This window comes from Cebus imitator, unplaced genomic scaffold (assembly GCF_001604975.1).
Source record: "Cebus imitator isolate Cc_AM_T3 unplaced genomic scaffold, Cebus_imitator-1.0 Scaffold620, whole genome shotgun sequence".
Classification (NCBI taxonomy): domain Eukaryota; kingdom Metazoa; phylum Chordata; class Mammalia; order Primates; family Cebidae; genus Cebus; species Cebus imitator.
In genome coordinates, this window is record NW_016107935.1 from 491,077 (window position 1) to 506,883 (window position 15,807).

General features: G+C 33.6%; 1 protein-coding gene across 1 annotated transcript in view; it reads right to left on the minus strand.

Annotated features, from left to right (window-relative positions):
- The window catches only part of THSD7B (thrombospondin type 1 domain containing 7B), a 569,933-nt gene that overhangs the window by 201,969 nt on the left and 352,157 nt on the right, over window positions 1-15,807 (minus strand). The window contains exon 14 of the mRNA XM_037734459.1: window positions 4,195-4,373. Within this exon, the coding sequence (XP_037590387.1) occupies window positions 4,195-4,373 (179 nt within the window). The remainder of the gene's footprint in view (window positions 1-4,194; window positions 4,374-15,807) is intronic.

Sequence of the window (15,807 nt, forward strand, 5' to 3'; positions counted from 1 at the left end):
TAGGCACTTCTAGAGAAAGAGCTATCATGGTGATAGGTTTTGGTTTAAAAAGAAGGCTTTTTATGAAAGATGATAAATATTGATTTCACTAACAGATTCAGACCAATTTATGAGGAGCTTGTGTACATAATAGCAACCTTTCCACTTATATTGCTGTGTTACATTGTAATGGGGAATGAAATACCCAAGATGTTCCAGGAAAATCTTGAAATACTCCTTGGGCAATAATAATTTGGAGATTGTGATCTCTTTCCTCTAGAAGGACTCACATTTTTGGAAATTCTAATGACAAATCACAGTATAAGAGACCAAAGTTGTAATACATTTGTTCATTTCTGTGGACCTAGGCACCACTCATCCAGAGAGAAGGCTACTTTTTAAATAAGGCTTCCAGTGAATACAATTTGACAACCCACAAGATAATGTACAGGGGCCAAAATGAGTTGCAAATGCTGAAAGACAGCCCATGCCCTCAAAAAGACCTCATATTCTAAAGAGAAGCAGTGGAAAATGAATAAGTATATACAGGTATACTGACATTTACATAAAAACAAACATACATGAAAATTCAATATTTTTATGAAGAGTATGTTAGGCTCAATCTGACACATAATGTATCCTCCTCATGCTCATATACTAAAAATGTGTTCCTCTCTTAATTTTATAATTTGGTTATTTTTTTAAAGCTCTTACTTATGAGTAAAAATGCAATAGGGTATTAATCTGGTTCCAAAAATAGGAAAGTAAATTGAAAACTAAAACAAATTGGACAGGAGATGAATAACCTAAAGCTAGCAGTAAAATGAACTTTATAAAAAAGCCTCAGTCAGTGTAACTAAATATGCCTAGCTTAGAGAAACAAATAGTGGCCTCCTCTAAAGAATTGCCATAAATAACAGAAGCTGGGGAATATTTTTTTAAAAATGAAAATTGCTGACAACCCAATTTATTGTCAGATGAATTAAGAAAATATGAATAACTTCAAACAAAGCTCTCTATACAGTATAAGACATACATGGGATTCTACTACACATAAGAACGAATATATAATGAAGTCACCACAGAGATCTTTCCACAAATACACCTACACATAGATAGATAGACAGACAGATACATACATACATACATACATACATAGACAGACAGATAGAAAGAATGGCTCTGAAGAGGATTTCTTTTAAATTTGGGATTTTTCACTATGTCATTTTCCCTTGCCATTCAAAGACTTATGAGTGAAAGAGAGGACTTATTATTTATTGTCCTGATCAACTAACTTATGATAAGATATAAAGTGTGTGTGGAGGAAAGGGATTACTTATACCCAATTGGTACAAATGTAAATTAGTAAAGTCATTACGGAAAATTATATGGCAGTTCCTCAAAAAACTTAAAAATAGAATTATATGATCTAGCAATCCTATTTCTGGGCATTTACTCCAAAAATTTGAAGTCAGTATGTTGAAGAAATGTCTATACTCCGATAATCATTACAACACTATTCACAACAGCCAAATTATGGAATCCACCTGTTGCATCAACAGATGCATGGATAAAGAAAATGGGATACTATTTAATCTTAAAAAGAAAGAAACCCTGTCATTTGAGACAACATAGATAAAACTGGAAACCTTATGGTAAGTAAAATAAGCCAGGCACAAAAGGAAAAATACTGCATGTTTTCACTTACATGTGGAATCTGAAACTATCAGGTTCATAGAAACAGAGTAGAATGGTAGTTAACAGAGGCTGGAGGTGGAGGGAAGACGAGATGATACTCAAAGAGCACAAAAACTCAGACAGGAGAAACAAATTTTATTTTTAATTGAAATATATGGCATAGCATGGCAAATGTAGTTAACAGTGTATTGTACACTTCAAAATTGCTAAGAAAGTAAGTTTCAAATGTTCTTAGCAGAGAAAAAAAGTATTTGAGGTAATTGACATGCTAACTAGCCTGACTTAATTATTTCATACTGTAATCATAAATTAAACATCATTTTGTAGCCCCCAAATTGTCAATTTAAAATAAATAATTTTTTTTAAACATATAAAGTATGGATTGGGGTGAAATTCTTAATTTAGCCACATACATGTTTGATATATGAAATCTCTTTGTAACAAAATAAAAGCCAAACTAAATTATATTTCTGATCATTAAAACTCAGGATTAACTTCTGAACATCAAAAAAAAAAAAAGTATCTTTGGAAGGCTGCAATTGCCTTCTGGAACTCAAAAGTTAGATATACCCTCTACAGACAGACCTACCTTCACTTACTGAATTTATTTCATTATTCTTGAACTTAGATTTAATTTCTAGCTTGTACTACTTCCCAAATGTAGAAGTGCTATATCTTAATGAATTCTTTAGAACAAGTTTCCTTTAAGTCACAACAGGCACCCAAATACTGGAGTGTCATCCCTTCTTAAACTGAGTTACTCTTATCTTATTCTTACTCTCAAATGTTATAGACATGTATCTATACATTTGCCTTCACATACTGAGAATAAAGTCTTAAAGTCAGAGTTCAAATAAAATCCTATTATTCCCTTGATAATTTCCTAGTTCATAAAATTAGCACATTAAAATGAGTGTTTAACACTAGCATTATAAAGACAGCTTTCATTGATGGTTTTGAGGAAAATATAAAAAGAATTAACATACATTATTTATAACTATAAGTGCATAGTAGTCCTTTTCCGTTTTAAATGCCCAGAAAATTCCCCACGGATGGGCAAATAGTCTTTATGCAGAGTATTTCCCTAAAAGTCTCCCTCCTGACCATAAGCCTGTATTATTTCTTTCTTCGTAAGGCTTATTTCTTCAGACTATCTCTGCTTTCATTATTTCCCTCCTGTTTTCATTAATCATATTTTACTGCTCCTTTCACCAAAATCTCGTGAGGCTTTTTTTCAAACTTTATGTTGATTTTATAATCCTCTGCTTTGTTTTCCCTAAAAGGTACATATCTTCTTTAAGAGAATAAACTACAGTCATTATTTTACCACATAACCTTTAAAGTCAAGACCAGTATAATAACTATGCTCTGCCTTAGAACTTAAACACATCTTGTTGAAATATATATATTTTTTTAATTTCAGTGAGTTATATGTCTTTTATAAAACCTTAAGAAAACATTAGCTAAAGAGAATGGTCTTGAATTGACACATGATATTCAAGTCTAAGCAGTACTTGACATGTTATTAAAATTAATTGAGAAAAGACATATGAAATTTTCCTTACATTAACAATACGTATAGAGTCTAAATGGAATTGAGAGGATAGAAATCATACACTAGAATTAGTAATAGAAGCATGTGTAGCTATTCTGTGAAGTTTCCCAGTTACAGAGGATCTACCTACTCATATAGACACACTTTACCTGTCTAAAAAGTAAAAAAAAAAGAATTTTAAGCAAAATAATCTTGTACTCCACCTAGTCAATTGATTAATGAAATATCAGTCTTAATCTAATCATCAGTATGCAATCATGGGAGAAATTTGAGTTCTTTATTGTAATTCTTAATGAAATCATAGACTCTGTTACATGTACAAAGCCAACTGAAATACTCTAATCAACTTGGATTGCTTAGGATGGCAATTTCATTAGCCATGTATATGGAAAGGGATCTATCATGGTTTTATTTATGAAAATATCTATTATTTTTGAGAAAACAGGTAGAGAAATAGTTCAAAAGAGACTTATAGGGTTGTGGAAGATTTGGCAAGATTGAGAATGAAAAACATTAGGATAAAGTGTTAGGTGAAAGAAAAACAGAACATTTTTGGAGCTGATGGATAAGACCACTAATCATATTGCCATGAAATAATTGATACTCTCCCAACATTATTACTTATATTTAAATATATATTTATATATACATAATATATATACATATATAGCCAACTTTTAAAATATCAAATTATAGCTTAAGATCATTAAAAAATCAATTAGATTTGATTTTGTAAATATTATTGCTGCTAAGAATACCAAGTTTGTCTCAGCATTATCCAAAGGTGGGCAAAGCTTCAATTACTAATTTTGTTATTTTAATTTTTGCCCTCTTAATCCTTCTTCTGAGATTGTGATAACTTTTTATAAGCTCCTGGTAATAAGATAATGACTACAATTTCAATGGGAAATAATTATGAGGATAGCTTTTTTAGCTTTTTACTGTTGCTTCATGCTCATTACCTGATTCTTGAGATCCAGTTTGGGACATGGTCGTCCTCCATTGTAGGGTTTTTCTTTGAGCCATTTGGATCGAATTCTCACTCCAATTCCACAAGATGAACTGCAAGACCCCCAACTAGACCAATCGCTTAACTTGCAATCAAATGGGCAGGGAACAACACATTTTTCTTGAATATAACCTGACAGAAAAAGATTTAAGAGAAGAGAAGAGAAGAAGGTCTGATTAAAATGTACTGATCAAATTCACTTTCTATTTCCATGATCACAGTTTAGATTTTTCAACAATATTGCTCTAGTAGATTCAATAAGTTTGTACTCAGATAAACAGACCAAAGTTTTAAGAAATATATAAATATGACATCTGCATTCAAATTTGTGACATTTTGTTTACTTTGTAGGCAATTTTGAGATGAAAGGAACAGGAAAAAGTACACAGTTCTGGTTTCTGGTAAGAAGGAATGAAGTAGCTCAGGGCTAAAAATGGTACCACCTCCCCGCCCTGGGCCTTGTGTTTCCCATCCTGTAATTCCTATGATTCATTGTTTAGAACAAGGATCATAAAAGACTCCATTTCTCCTTAAAGGTCTATGATCTGCAAGGCTGTCACTTAAAAAAATGTTGATTCTATAATGTGACTTGGGGATGGGAAGAGGACAGACAGTGGACCATAGATTAGGAAAAGTCGAATATTATTGAAATAAAACAGTGAAAGAATAGCAAAAGGTTGTATAATGGGATATTGCACTGAAATCAAGAGATGTGGGTTGAAGTACAGCCTCTAGAAGTTCTAGCTCTATTTGGCTTTGCTTTGTGTCTTCAGCCCACTTCTTGTTATAGTCTTTCTCTGGATAATCTCACTGTTTTAACTATCACCTCTAATAATTACTACCAAATACATACTTCCAGTGCAGATCTCACCACTAAATTCTATACCACCTACCCTCTAATTTGATGCCCAATTTACTGAAATTTCAACATGTCTAAAACTGAGGCCATCAATTTCCTAAAAAGTTTGACTTCTCTTGTATTACTGTCCCAATTAACTGCAAAATCATTTGATCTTGTATCCTGTTGTACATGCCTGTATAATCTCTTCTGCTTAGTGTGGGAAGGAACTGTGAGTGTGACAGAATGTCCTTCCCATTAATAGGTTATGGCACATGACAAAGGGGAAGGCAATTTGCAGATATGATTAATATGCCATATCAGTTAATCAGTTTGACATATACTGGGTGAGCTTGGGTTAACTAGGTGAAAATCCTTTAAGAGGGACTTTTGTGTAGAGAGAGAGATTCTCCTGCTGGCCTTGAAAAGAAAATAGCCATGCAATGAAATGCTGATGGTGTGGTCACATGGCAGGAAACTACAAGCAGCCTGTAGGACCTGAGGGCAGCCCCTTGCTGTAAGTGAGCAGGAACACAGGGCCTTCAGACCCACAGCTACATGGAGATAAATTCTGCAAAAAAACATGAGGGAGTTCAGAAGAGGAGCTTTCCCCAGCCAAGCCTCTGCTAAGATCTCAACCCTAGCCCACACCTTGATTTTAACCAAGTGAAACCCTTAAGCACAGAATCCAGAGAAGCTGTACCTGAACTTCTGACCCATGTAAACTGTGAGATAATAAAGGTTGTTTTGAGAAGTGAAGTGTGTGATATTTTTTTTTTTTTTTTTTTGAGATGGAGTCTCGCTCTGTTGCCCAGGCTGGAGTGCAGTGGTTCAATCTCAGCTCACTGCAACCTCTGCCTGCCAGGTTCAAGCAATTCTCCTGCCTCAGCTTCCCGAGTAACTCAGTCTACTGGTGTGTGCCAGCTAATTTTTTTTATTTTTAGTAGAGAAGGAGTTTCACCATGTTGGTCAGGATAGTCTTGATCTCTTGACCTCATGATCTACCTGCCTCGGCCACTCAAAGTGCTGGGATTATAGGCATGAGCCACCGCACCTGGCCATCTGTGGTAGTTTTTTACGCAACAATTAAACAACTATCCAAAATAAATATCTCCATTTATTTTAGCCCCTCCTCCAGCATTCTACACAAGCTTTATTATGTGCCATAAATCCTTATATTGAAACAAAAAATAGGTCCCCTATTCTACAACTCCTTTGTCGATCCCTAGTTCAAGATCTCACCATTTGACCCGGAATACTGTCATATTCTCTCTACAAGTCTGCCTTTCTTTTTTTTAATTGTTCTGTTTTGGTATCTGTCAATTACTCTGAGGGAAAAAATATGATTTTGAAAAATACAAAATAACTTTTATTTCTCCTTTTTTTGAAACCTTTGCTAATTCCCCATTGCCTTTAAAATAAAATGCCAACACACTTAAAAAAAAAAACAAAAACAAACAAAAAAAAACATTCTTTATGAAAGGCTTTAAACAATGGTTTTCAACCTTGTCTATAAAATATAAGTCCATTTCCCAGGATGAACCATAGACCAATTCTACCTGAATCTCAGAGGATGGGACCCAGGAAAGGGTAGTTTTTAAATACACTCTGGTGATTCCAGTGTACTGTGAAGGCTGAGCACGGCCTACCAAACTTACTGCTCCTCCCATCCTCCCATCTCTTCTGTCTTAAATTCTGTCTACACAGACTACTCCATCTTCTCCAATAACAGTTATGCCTTTGCTCATGCAAAAATGAGTTATTTTCCTAATCATCTTAGCCTCCCTGGTTCATTACTTTAACCACTCTCTTGCCAATTTGGTTGATGTCTTGTCCCCAGTGTTCTGCCATCCCAGCCTGGAAAACTTCAGACTGAGATTGGTCCAACTGTCTTCCTTCTCTGGTCTTAAAACAGGGCTGCCAAGCAGAGATGAAGAAAATGCTGATATTACACTGGAGACACTTTAATACGTACTCTATCTTCAACCAATTTCTCACACTGCTTGGTTGTTCTTTTGAGTTTTCTTCTCACTGATTCCACAGATGGCTCTTTCAAACCTCCACCTATTTTTAAACTTCTAAGAACCTCATATCTTCCTTCATAGAAAAAAAATAGCAAGAAATAGATGAGACTCCTTCAGTTTCCTATGGATGTGTTGGGATGCATTCCCATATTTTTTTCTTCATTCTTCATATTAACATGAAAAAAGCATCCATTTGCCTAAATAAGAAATATTCTTCATTTCTAGCTGCTTTCTCTCCTGGTCTACAGGCTCTTTTAGAACCTTGTTTCCTTGATTATTTTTCCCTCTCTCTCTGTCTTTCTCAATTTTATATTTATATTTCAGATTAATAGTAGAATGACTTTAAATTCCTCCAATAATAGTCCATTGGGAGAGAGAATGCACTAAAATCTGAGTCATCAGAAAAGATCCTTCTGGAGTTGAAAAAAAATGCTCCAATAGATACTGTTAAAAGCCTAATTCTCAAACATAATTTTAATTTTACAGTCATTTCTAAGGAGTTTTGATTACTAATTCACTATTAGATACCTGGTAAAGCTAAATAATGGATTAAAAAGAAGTCACATTATTAATTTTACAGAGAAACTGAGTCACAAAACGCTTTCATTTGCTTCCAAATAAAAGAGGAAAACTAGAAATTAGGTGGGATTAAGTCTCATGGCATGCATATTTCACATATGCAAATCTGAGATTCCAGGAGCTTTCAGATAAATAAGCTTTAAATGTTTGAATGTCTATATAGACCCTATTTTAAAGCAGATTTTGAAGTAGATGGCCTTATAATTGACTAAGATTTTAAATTATTCTCATCTACACTTGAATATTGAAGGATTTTAATTAGCAAGCCTGTAGCAATACTTTTTTTTTCTTTCCCTATGATAAGAAGTAAACCCAGAGGATCTCTATGAAAGTCAAGGTTATAAATTCAATGAGCATAAAATAATTTTGAAATTCAACAGGACTAAGCAACAGTGACATTTATTTTTCAGGAAAATTATTTTCATGCCAGAGTATACCCCAAAGGAAAATTCATAGTGAGGAATATTCATACTTACATATTCTTACGCCTATCTCATATTTGAAAGGATTAGTTTTACTCACATACTTAATACTTACAGTTTTTGGCAAGAGAATATGATCAAATGTGACTGTGTACAAGGTTGACCTGCCACATAAAAATTCTAATTTCTAAGTATAGAAGTCTCGCTAATGTTTAAAAAACTCATTTCCATAAAATATACCACAGAATCTCTGTTCCCATCTACATAATATTTCACTAGCAACACTCATACATCTAAACCTAATTGCTACCAAAAAAGCGGTTTTTCTACCAAAAAGTGTTTTACACTATGGTTTATATACAGAATACATTGCTTGGACCATCTTATTACTTGGTCAAGAGATACTTTAGTGTTCTATTTTAGTTATCAGCATGCATAAGGAATTAGGCATGAAGTAGTCATTACAGAATTATCAGTAGAGCATACACCACACTGTGTAATTTTGTAAACTATATTCATTACACATAGTAGATGCTCAAAAAATATCCTATTGCGGATAAAGATGGACTGAATAGGATTCATTAACATTATTTCTACCATGTTACAACCAGTGGTATTTATTTAATGATCTACCAAATAGACTTGAAGCCGAGGGACCTGGAATGAAATGACTTTTCAGTCTATATTTCTAATCCCCAAAGTTTGAAACCTTTGACTTAGAATAATGGATGTATGTGTAAGCACAGTTCTCTGAATAAGGTGGTCTTATTAATACAACCTCTTCCCAGAATTATTACCTCATGTGCATTTTTTCCCTTCATCAGTCAAGCACAAACACATTTTTCTCTCATTAAGATCTAGTTTTGAAGGATATAAAAATAGGAAATACTGATTATATTAATCCTGAGAAAATAACCTACATTAATTTACTTATATTTTCCTGCTATATAAAGTAATAGCCAACATCTCACCGGACAGCCTGTTTTCTATTTACTGACACTGTGCTCAAATAATGAAACACAATATCAAAAAGGAAACAGGTTTTTTGTTTGTTTGTTTGTTTGTTTGTTTGTTTTTCTGAACAAGCTAAGATCTGGGAGAATCTTGTGAGCTAAAATGATACCATGTTGTCATTTTCTCAATATTTAAAAATCTGCTGTTTTTCATTGATTTAATATTTTTCCCTTTTTCCTTTTTAACTTTTATGGATACATAATAGTTGTAGATATTTATGAGGTACATGTGATATTTTGATATAAGCATACAATGTGTAATGATCAAATCAGGGTAACTGGGATATCCATCACCTCAAATATATATCTTTTCTTTGTGTTGGGAACATTACAATTCTTCTCTTCTACTTATTTTGAAATACACAATAATTATTGTTATCTATAGTTGTCCTATTGTGCTATTCAACACTAGAACTCATTCCTTCTCTCTAACTATATTTTTGTACCCATTAACCAACCTGTCTTTCTTTCTCCCTCGCTATTACCCTTTCCAGCCTCTGGAACCACCATTCTCTTCACTGCTTCCATGAGATCCATAATTTCTCAAATATCCCACATATGAGTGAGACCACACACTATTTGTCTATGTCTGGCTTATTTCACATAACATAATCTCCTCTATTTCCATTCATATTGTTGCAAATGATGGGATGTCAACTTCATTCTCTTTATGGACAAATAACATTCCATTGTGTATATACATATTTTCTTCATCCAGCCATCTGTTGATGGGCACTTAGGTTTATTCCATACTGTGGCTTTTGTGATTATTGCTGCAATAAACATTGTAGTGCAGATACTTCTGTATCTTAATTCCCTTTCTTTTGGATACATATCCAGCAGTTAAACTGCTGAATCATATGGTAGTTCTATTTTTAGTCTTTTGAGAAATCTCCATACTGTTTTTCATAGTGGCTATACTAATTTGCATTACTACCAACCATGTATGAGTATTTCTTCTTTTTTCACATCCTCACTAGAGTTTGTTAGTTTCTTCCTTTTTGATAATGATCATTTTACTGGGGTGATATAGTATCTCATTGTGGTTTTGATTTGCATTTCTCATAATGATTAGTAGTGTTGAACATTTTTTCATATATCTGCTGGCCATTTGTATGTCTTCTTTTAAGAAATGTCTGTTCAGATGTTTTGCTTGTTTTTCAATTGGATTATTTTGTTTTCTGCTATTGAATTGGAGTTCCTTATATATTCTAGTTATAAATCCCTTATTGAATGAATAGTTTGCAAATATTTTCTCTCATTCTGTAGGTTGACTCTTCATTTTGTTGAGTGTTTCCTTTACTGTGAAGAAACTTTTTAGCTTGATGTGATCCCATTTGTTCATTTTTGCCTTGGTTGCTTATGCTTTTGAGGTCTCACTCAAGAAAATTTGGAACAGACCAATGTCCTGGAGCATTTTCACAAAGTTTTCTTTTAGTAATTTTATAGTTTCAGGTCTTATATTTAAGTCTTTAATCCATTTTGATTTGATGTTTGTAAATAGTGAGGGATACAGGTCTAGTTTCATTCTTCTGCATGTGGATATCCAGTTTTCTATTTATATATTTTAGTATTATTAGAATATAATTGTTTTTCTATTTATCTAGTATAAAGTGTACTATAGTTAAAAGTATACAATGACTTAAATCAGATTGGTTTAAACAGCATATTTGTTTGGAAAAGGTAGAGAAAAAATCACGAAACATATGTTAACCTTAGTCCAGGAAAGACAATTTGAGAAGTTAGATCAGTACTTTGCCATTGTTATGAAGAGAAGAACTGACAGTGTTAAACATTTACTTAAAATCTCAATCCAGCAACATGTGAAAATGTAGATTAAATGCAATAGAGTTACCAGCTTGCCTTGTTGAATCTATACTTTTTCTTGGAAATACCACTCATGAAAAGCAGTTGCATGCTCTCATAAAGATGCTTCCAAACTTGTTAGGTCTCTGTTAGGCCTGTGAGATGATAGTTGAAAAGTGCCTAGGTTATTATCTCTTCTTTTTAAAATTCTGAATTATTGAGAGATGGTTTTGAATTACTGCCTACTAGTAGAAAATATTTTCCTGAGTTTTATAAAACTCTATCAGCATAGACAAAATAATGTTAAATATTATATATGATGCTAATTTATTGCAAACAAAATATCTCATTTGGACCCACAATGTGATAAGGTAACTGAAATGTAGCTGATTTTAGAAGTCATACAATGTTCAAACAATTAATTGACAAAAGAAGTTTTACTTCATTCCTTAAAACCCAATTTTTTTGTAGCACAATAACTTATTAAATTACATCCATCAGGAAAATAATTTTGGTGTCAGTCAGTTTCCTTAATTAAAATATAATTCACCAATTCACTGGTGTACTGTATTTTGGATGTACATGAGTTATTCAAGGTCACCTAGGAAAAGGCTTCATTTTGTAGTCAGAAGTAGAAAGGGAACGCAAACCCAGACTTGGTTGAGATAGTTCACTATCAAGCGGAAAAAAAAAAAAAAAATCATTACTATGGCCCAGGATCTTCTCTTTAGTAAAGGATTGACAAGATAGAGAATTCACCCTGCCATTCAGCTAATTAATTCATACTTGGGAAGAGATAATTCTTAGAAATGAGAAAAGCAATGTGGTATGTAATCTACCACATATATTGTATGATACAAATAACATATAACAATTCTATGACAAATTGAGATAATATGAATAGATTATGGTTTTAATTTTCTAAGACATTCTTGTAAAAAGTATTTATCATGGTACACATAGGTTTTTGGTGACTGGCTTGACTTGGTTCACTTGCTACAACTAAATGTATCAGTGTAAACTTAAGCAGCCAAATCATATAAAAAACTGAACTTTGAAATTGAATAGTCCAGGCAATTTAATAACAATGGCATCTCCAGTTGTTCTTATAGGCAGAGTTTCCAAAATTAACTCCCTTGTGCCAGGTTCCTCCAGGCAGAGAAAAGATATTTTTTTTCTTAGATGATATCGAGGATATTAGAGACAAATGGAAGACTAGACACAGAACAATCTGAACTGTTCAATTAGGACTGTACATACGTTAGCTATTTTTCTCACTACTGCAAATAAACGCTGTTAAAATTAAAGTGACTGCATGCTTTAATCACATAGTAAACTTGACATTTTCAATACAATGAAGACACACAGATTGTGGATAACCTGATATTACTGAGTAATTCTTAGAGCTGTGGCTCCAAGGGCCTATATGAAGTCTTTTCATTTCATCTTCTTGCCTTGAGAGAATTTCACCTTAAACTACACCATACTGTCTGTACTTCACATTTTCTCATTTATGAAAGCTGATTTCTGAGCATATCTTGTATTCATCAGGCTATTCCCCAAATATTTCAGGTTCTGTTCCTGGACACTTTACCACACTTTGAAGTTTGGTGTGATCCTATAATTTGTTTTAGCCAATAAAATGTAAGCAGAAGTGAAGTGTGTCACCTCTAGGTAGAAGCTTTAAGTGATACAGCATAATTTGCCATGCTCTTTCTTTCCCTATGCCACAAGAACCAGCAATATTCTAGGTAGCGCTGCTCAGTCAGCCCAGATCCTGGAATGATGAGGACTTGGAGCAGAGTGTCCAGCCAACCCAAGATGGGCATGAATAGTGAGAGACCCTGTGGCTTTCAATCATCGAGGCTTTAAAGCAGTTCTGTGTTGTTTGTTTCTGTAACATTACTGATCCCATCCTGATGGATCAACATTGGCACAAAAAAAGCATCTTCAGAAGAAGTAGTAAAGAGCATAGTGAAACAAACATTTAGAATATTTTGAGAATCTGTATACAGTGTCCTGAGAAATTACAATTAAGCCATATTGGCAGTTAACACAGTTCGAACGGCAGCACTATCAAATGAGGATGTGACTTTGCAAAAAGTGGAGCTTATATATGTATTTCAGGAAAATGTATAATTTATTATTTTAAAAAGGACTTACAATATGGATTATAAATCAAAGTCTAACCTTATGTGATCTGGGATAAGATATTAAATCGTCATAGTTCAATTTTCTTCTGTGAAAATAAAAATGTTACATTACTTCTTTCTAATTCCTTATAATGCTGCAAGGGTCGAAAAATTTAAGAATTAGAATTCTGTGGAAAAAAATTAATATATGATGCAAGTGACATACTAACATTTTGCCACTAATAAAAGTTATATAGCAAAGTAAAAATGTTCTTTCATTATTATGTTTTTGGGGCAAGTGATTGTGAAAAAAATATAATTCTGTAAAGATACTTTAGCAGAAAAATTATAGGGTAATGCTTTTCAAATTTGGGTGCCTTTTCTCATTCCAGCTCATTTCCATGTAAACTAAAGACTAGGATAACATTGACAAAATGAGAGATTCTGTTTTGGGTCAGTAAATCAATTGTTGTTTCATTCCATGTCTGTCTTTCCAAGTCTGCTGCCACCAACCAAGGCCGATACTCAATATAGATCTCTCACTTGAACTATCATAATGGCCCCTTAACTGGGCTCCAGTTTTCCAATTTCTTTCTTCTAATCCATTCCATGTCTGACCAACTGCAATATTAATATCCCCAAAGCACAACTCTACATATGTCATGGCCTAACCTAAAATAAATAACCTTCACAGTGTAGCAGAAATTTGATAAATAGACTGGCATGTGGAAGGCAATCTAGGCAGGGGAGAGACCACAAATTAGATTAAGAAGATGAGCATGAACCCCAAATGTTTATAAATCAAATATTCTGTCCAATAATTTTTGTTTGAGAAGAAGTATAAATTTGGCTAGGGTGGTGTGGGACCATAGCAGGAGGTTATGCTGGGGAGGCTCAGAAAATTGATTAAGAATTCTGATATAAATTTGATTGCACTGTTGAACTGAAGAAGAGACAGCATGAGATCAGAGCACCTGGTTAAGAGACAATTTGAAAATTCTGAAGGGGCAAATGCTTTGTTCTTAGGCTAAAAGACCACTAAATGCAATTAAAAATGATATGTATGTTGTTAGAGAACAATATAACTAAACATGATAAGATATTACTTATAATTAACTATTTGTGACATGTAGACATGGCTAATATACTATCTAAATGGAAATGACTACCTTCAAAATGACCAATAAATCTGCTCTTTAAATAGCAGCTTGATTTCCCAACTGTGCAGACAGGTCTGATACAACAAATCCTAACCATCAGCAATCACCAGTTTATGAGTGGATAGATGTCTCTATGTGACTCAGGGGATTCAGAAATATATAAACTTAGAAGGAAAGTATTTCTCTTCTCTTGGCTTTATCTCCCAGGGTCCCTAAAGGAACTCTGACCTGAATCCAGCCAATATATTGGACCAGAACAGTAGATTTACCTATTGCCTACCTGCTTAATTATTTATTTATATATTTGTATATTTATTATGAGAATATGAGTGCAAAATTGGGAGACTGCCATGAAATAAACATTTCTGACTTCCCTTGAAAATGCGATGATCTGGGAACACCTGGATTCTCATTCCAGCATAGCAACAATTGGCTGAAATTGAATAGCAGGGCCTCTTCAGATGAAATGTGCCATCACAGTACTCTACAGTCTCTAAACTCGGGACTTCTTTACCAATGGAAACAAGGCCAAAACTTACTCACATGTCCAATTTTTTAAAAAAAGGGAAGGTGAGGCTGCAGTTATTGGACAAGAAGTTGGATGATACAGAGGTCCACCTGTCCAGGCTCACCCTGCTCATCATATGAAGGGATCTAGAAAGAGTTGAGTTGGAAACTTTTTCTAGTGTAAAATCTTCAAAATGAGCAAGACTCCATGCTGCCAGTCAATGTTAGAGCAGGTATGTGCGCTCTGGAAATCATATAATGAAAAAGGTATTCTTTAAAAAAGAAGGCAAAATTATGAATGCAAATTTAGGTACAAGGATTTGGAAGAGGATTATGATAATAAAGTTTCTGAAGTTTAAGATTCATTAGGTGGACTGACTTCTACTGTTATCAGTATTCTATTTATTACTACACCAGCATTCAAACATAATTTCTAACGGTGGCAACAAGACATATCATGAATACCTAGAACATGAATATCTAGAAATAGATAGATGGAAGCATTCTTTATTCAGAGCCTAGCTCCTCCAAAGAACTCTGTGGAACAGAAGAAAGTTCATAATGTAATAAACTGTCTGCACAGCAAGCTTCAGAGATGAGAATCCATTTTTCTATTTGCTGGACTGTGGGATCATCCAGACAATGATTTGTAATCAGGAACAATGAAACAAGTTATTATAAATTCTGATTTATAATCAGAATATGGATTACATGACAAAAAAATTTACCTCCAAAAGTTTTCATTTGCCAAAGAACTGTACCTTTCACAGAGCTAATGCAGAAATCAATGTACTAGAATGAATTCACAGTACATTAACTCCTTGCAAGTTACTATAAAAACCTTTGAACTATCACCAAGGTGTAAAATTAAATACAACTTCTAGTTTTGATTTATACAGCTCTCTGGTAATGCAGAATTTATTCCATTACCAATAATTTTGTTTCCTAATGGATTGTGCATTATCTAATCCAGAGATTTATATTTAGGCTTCTGTTATCTGCAACTGACAGATATCTTAAGATTTTATTTAATGATACACCTTGGGTGAAGGAATAAAAGAAGAAATAAAAGAAGTCAAGACATT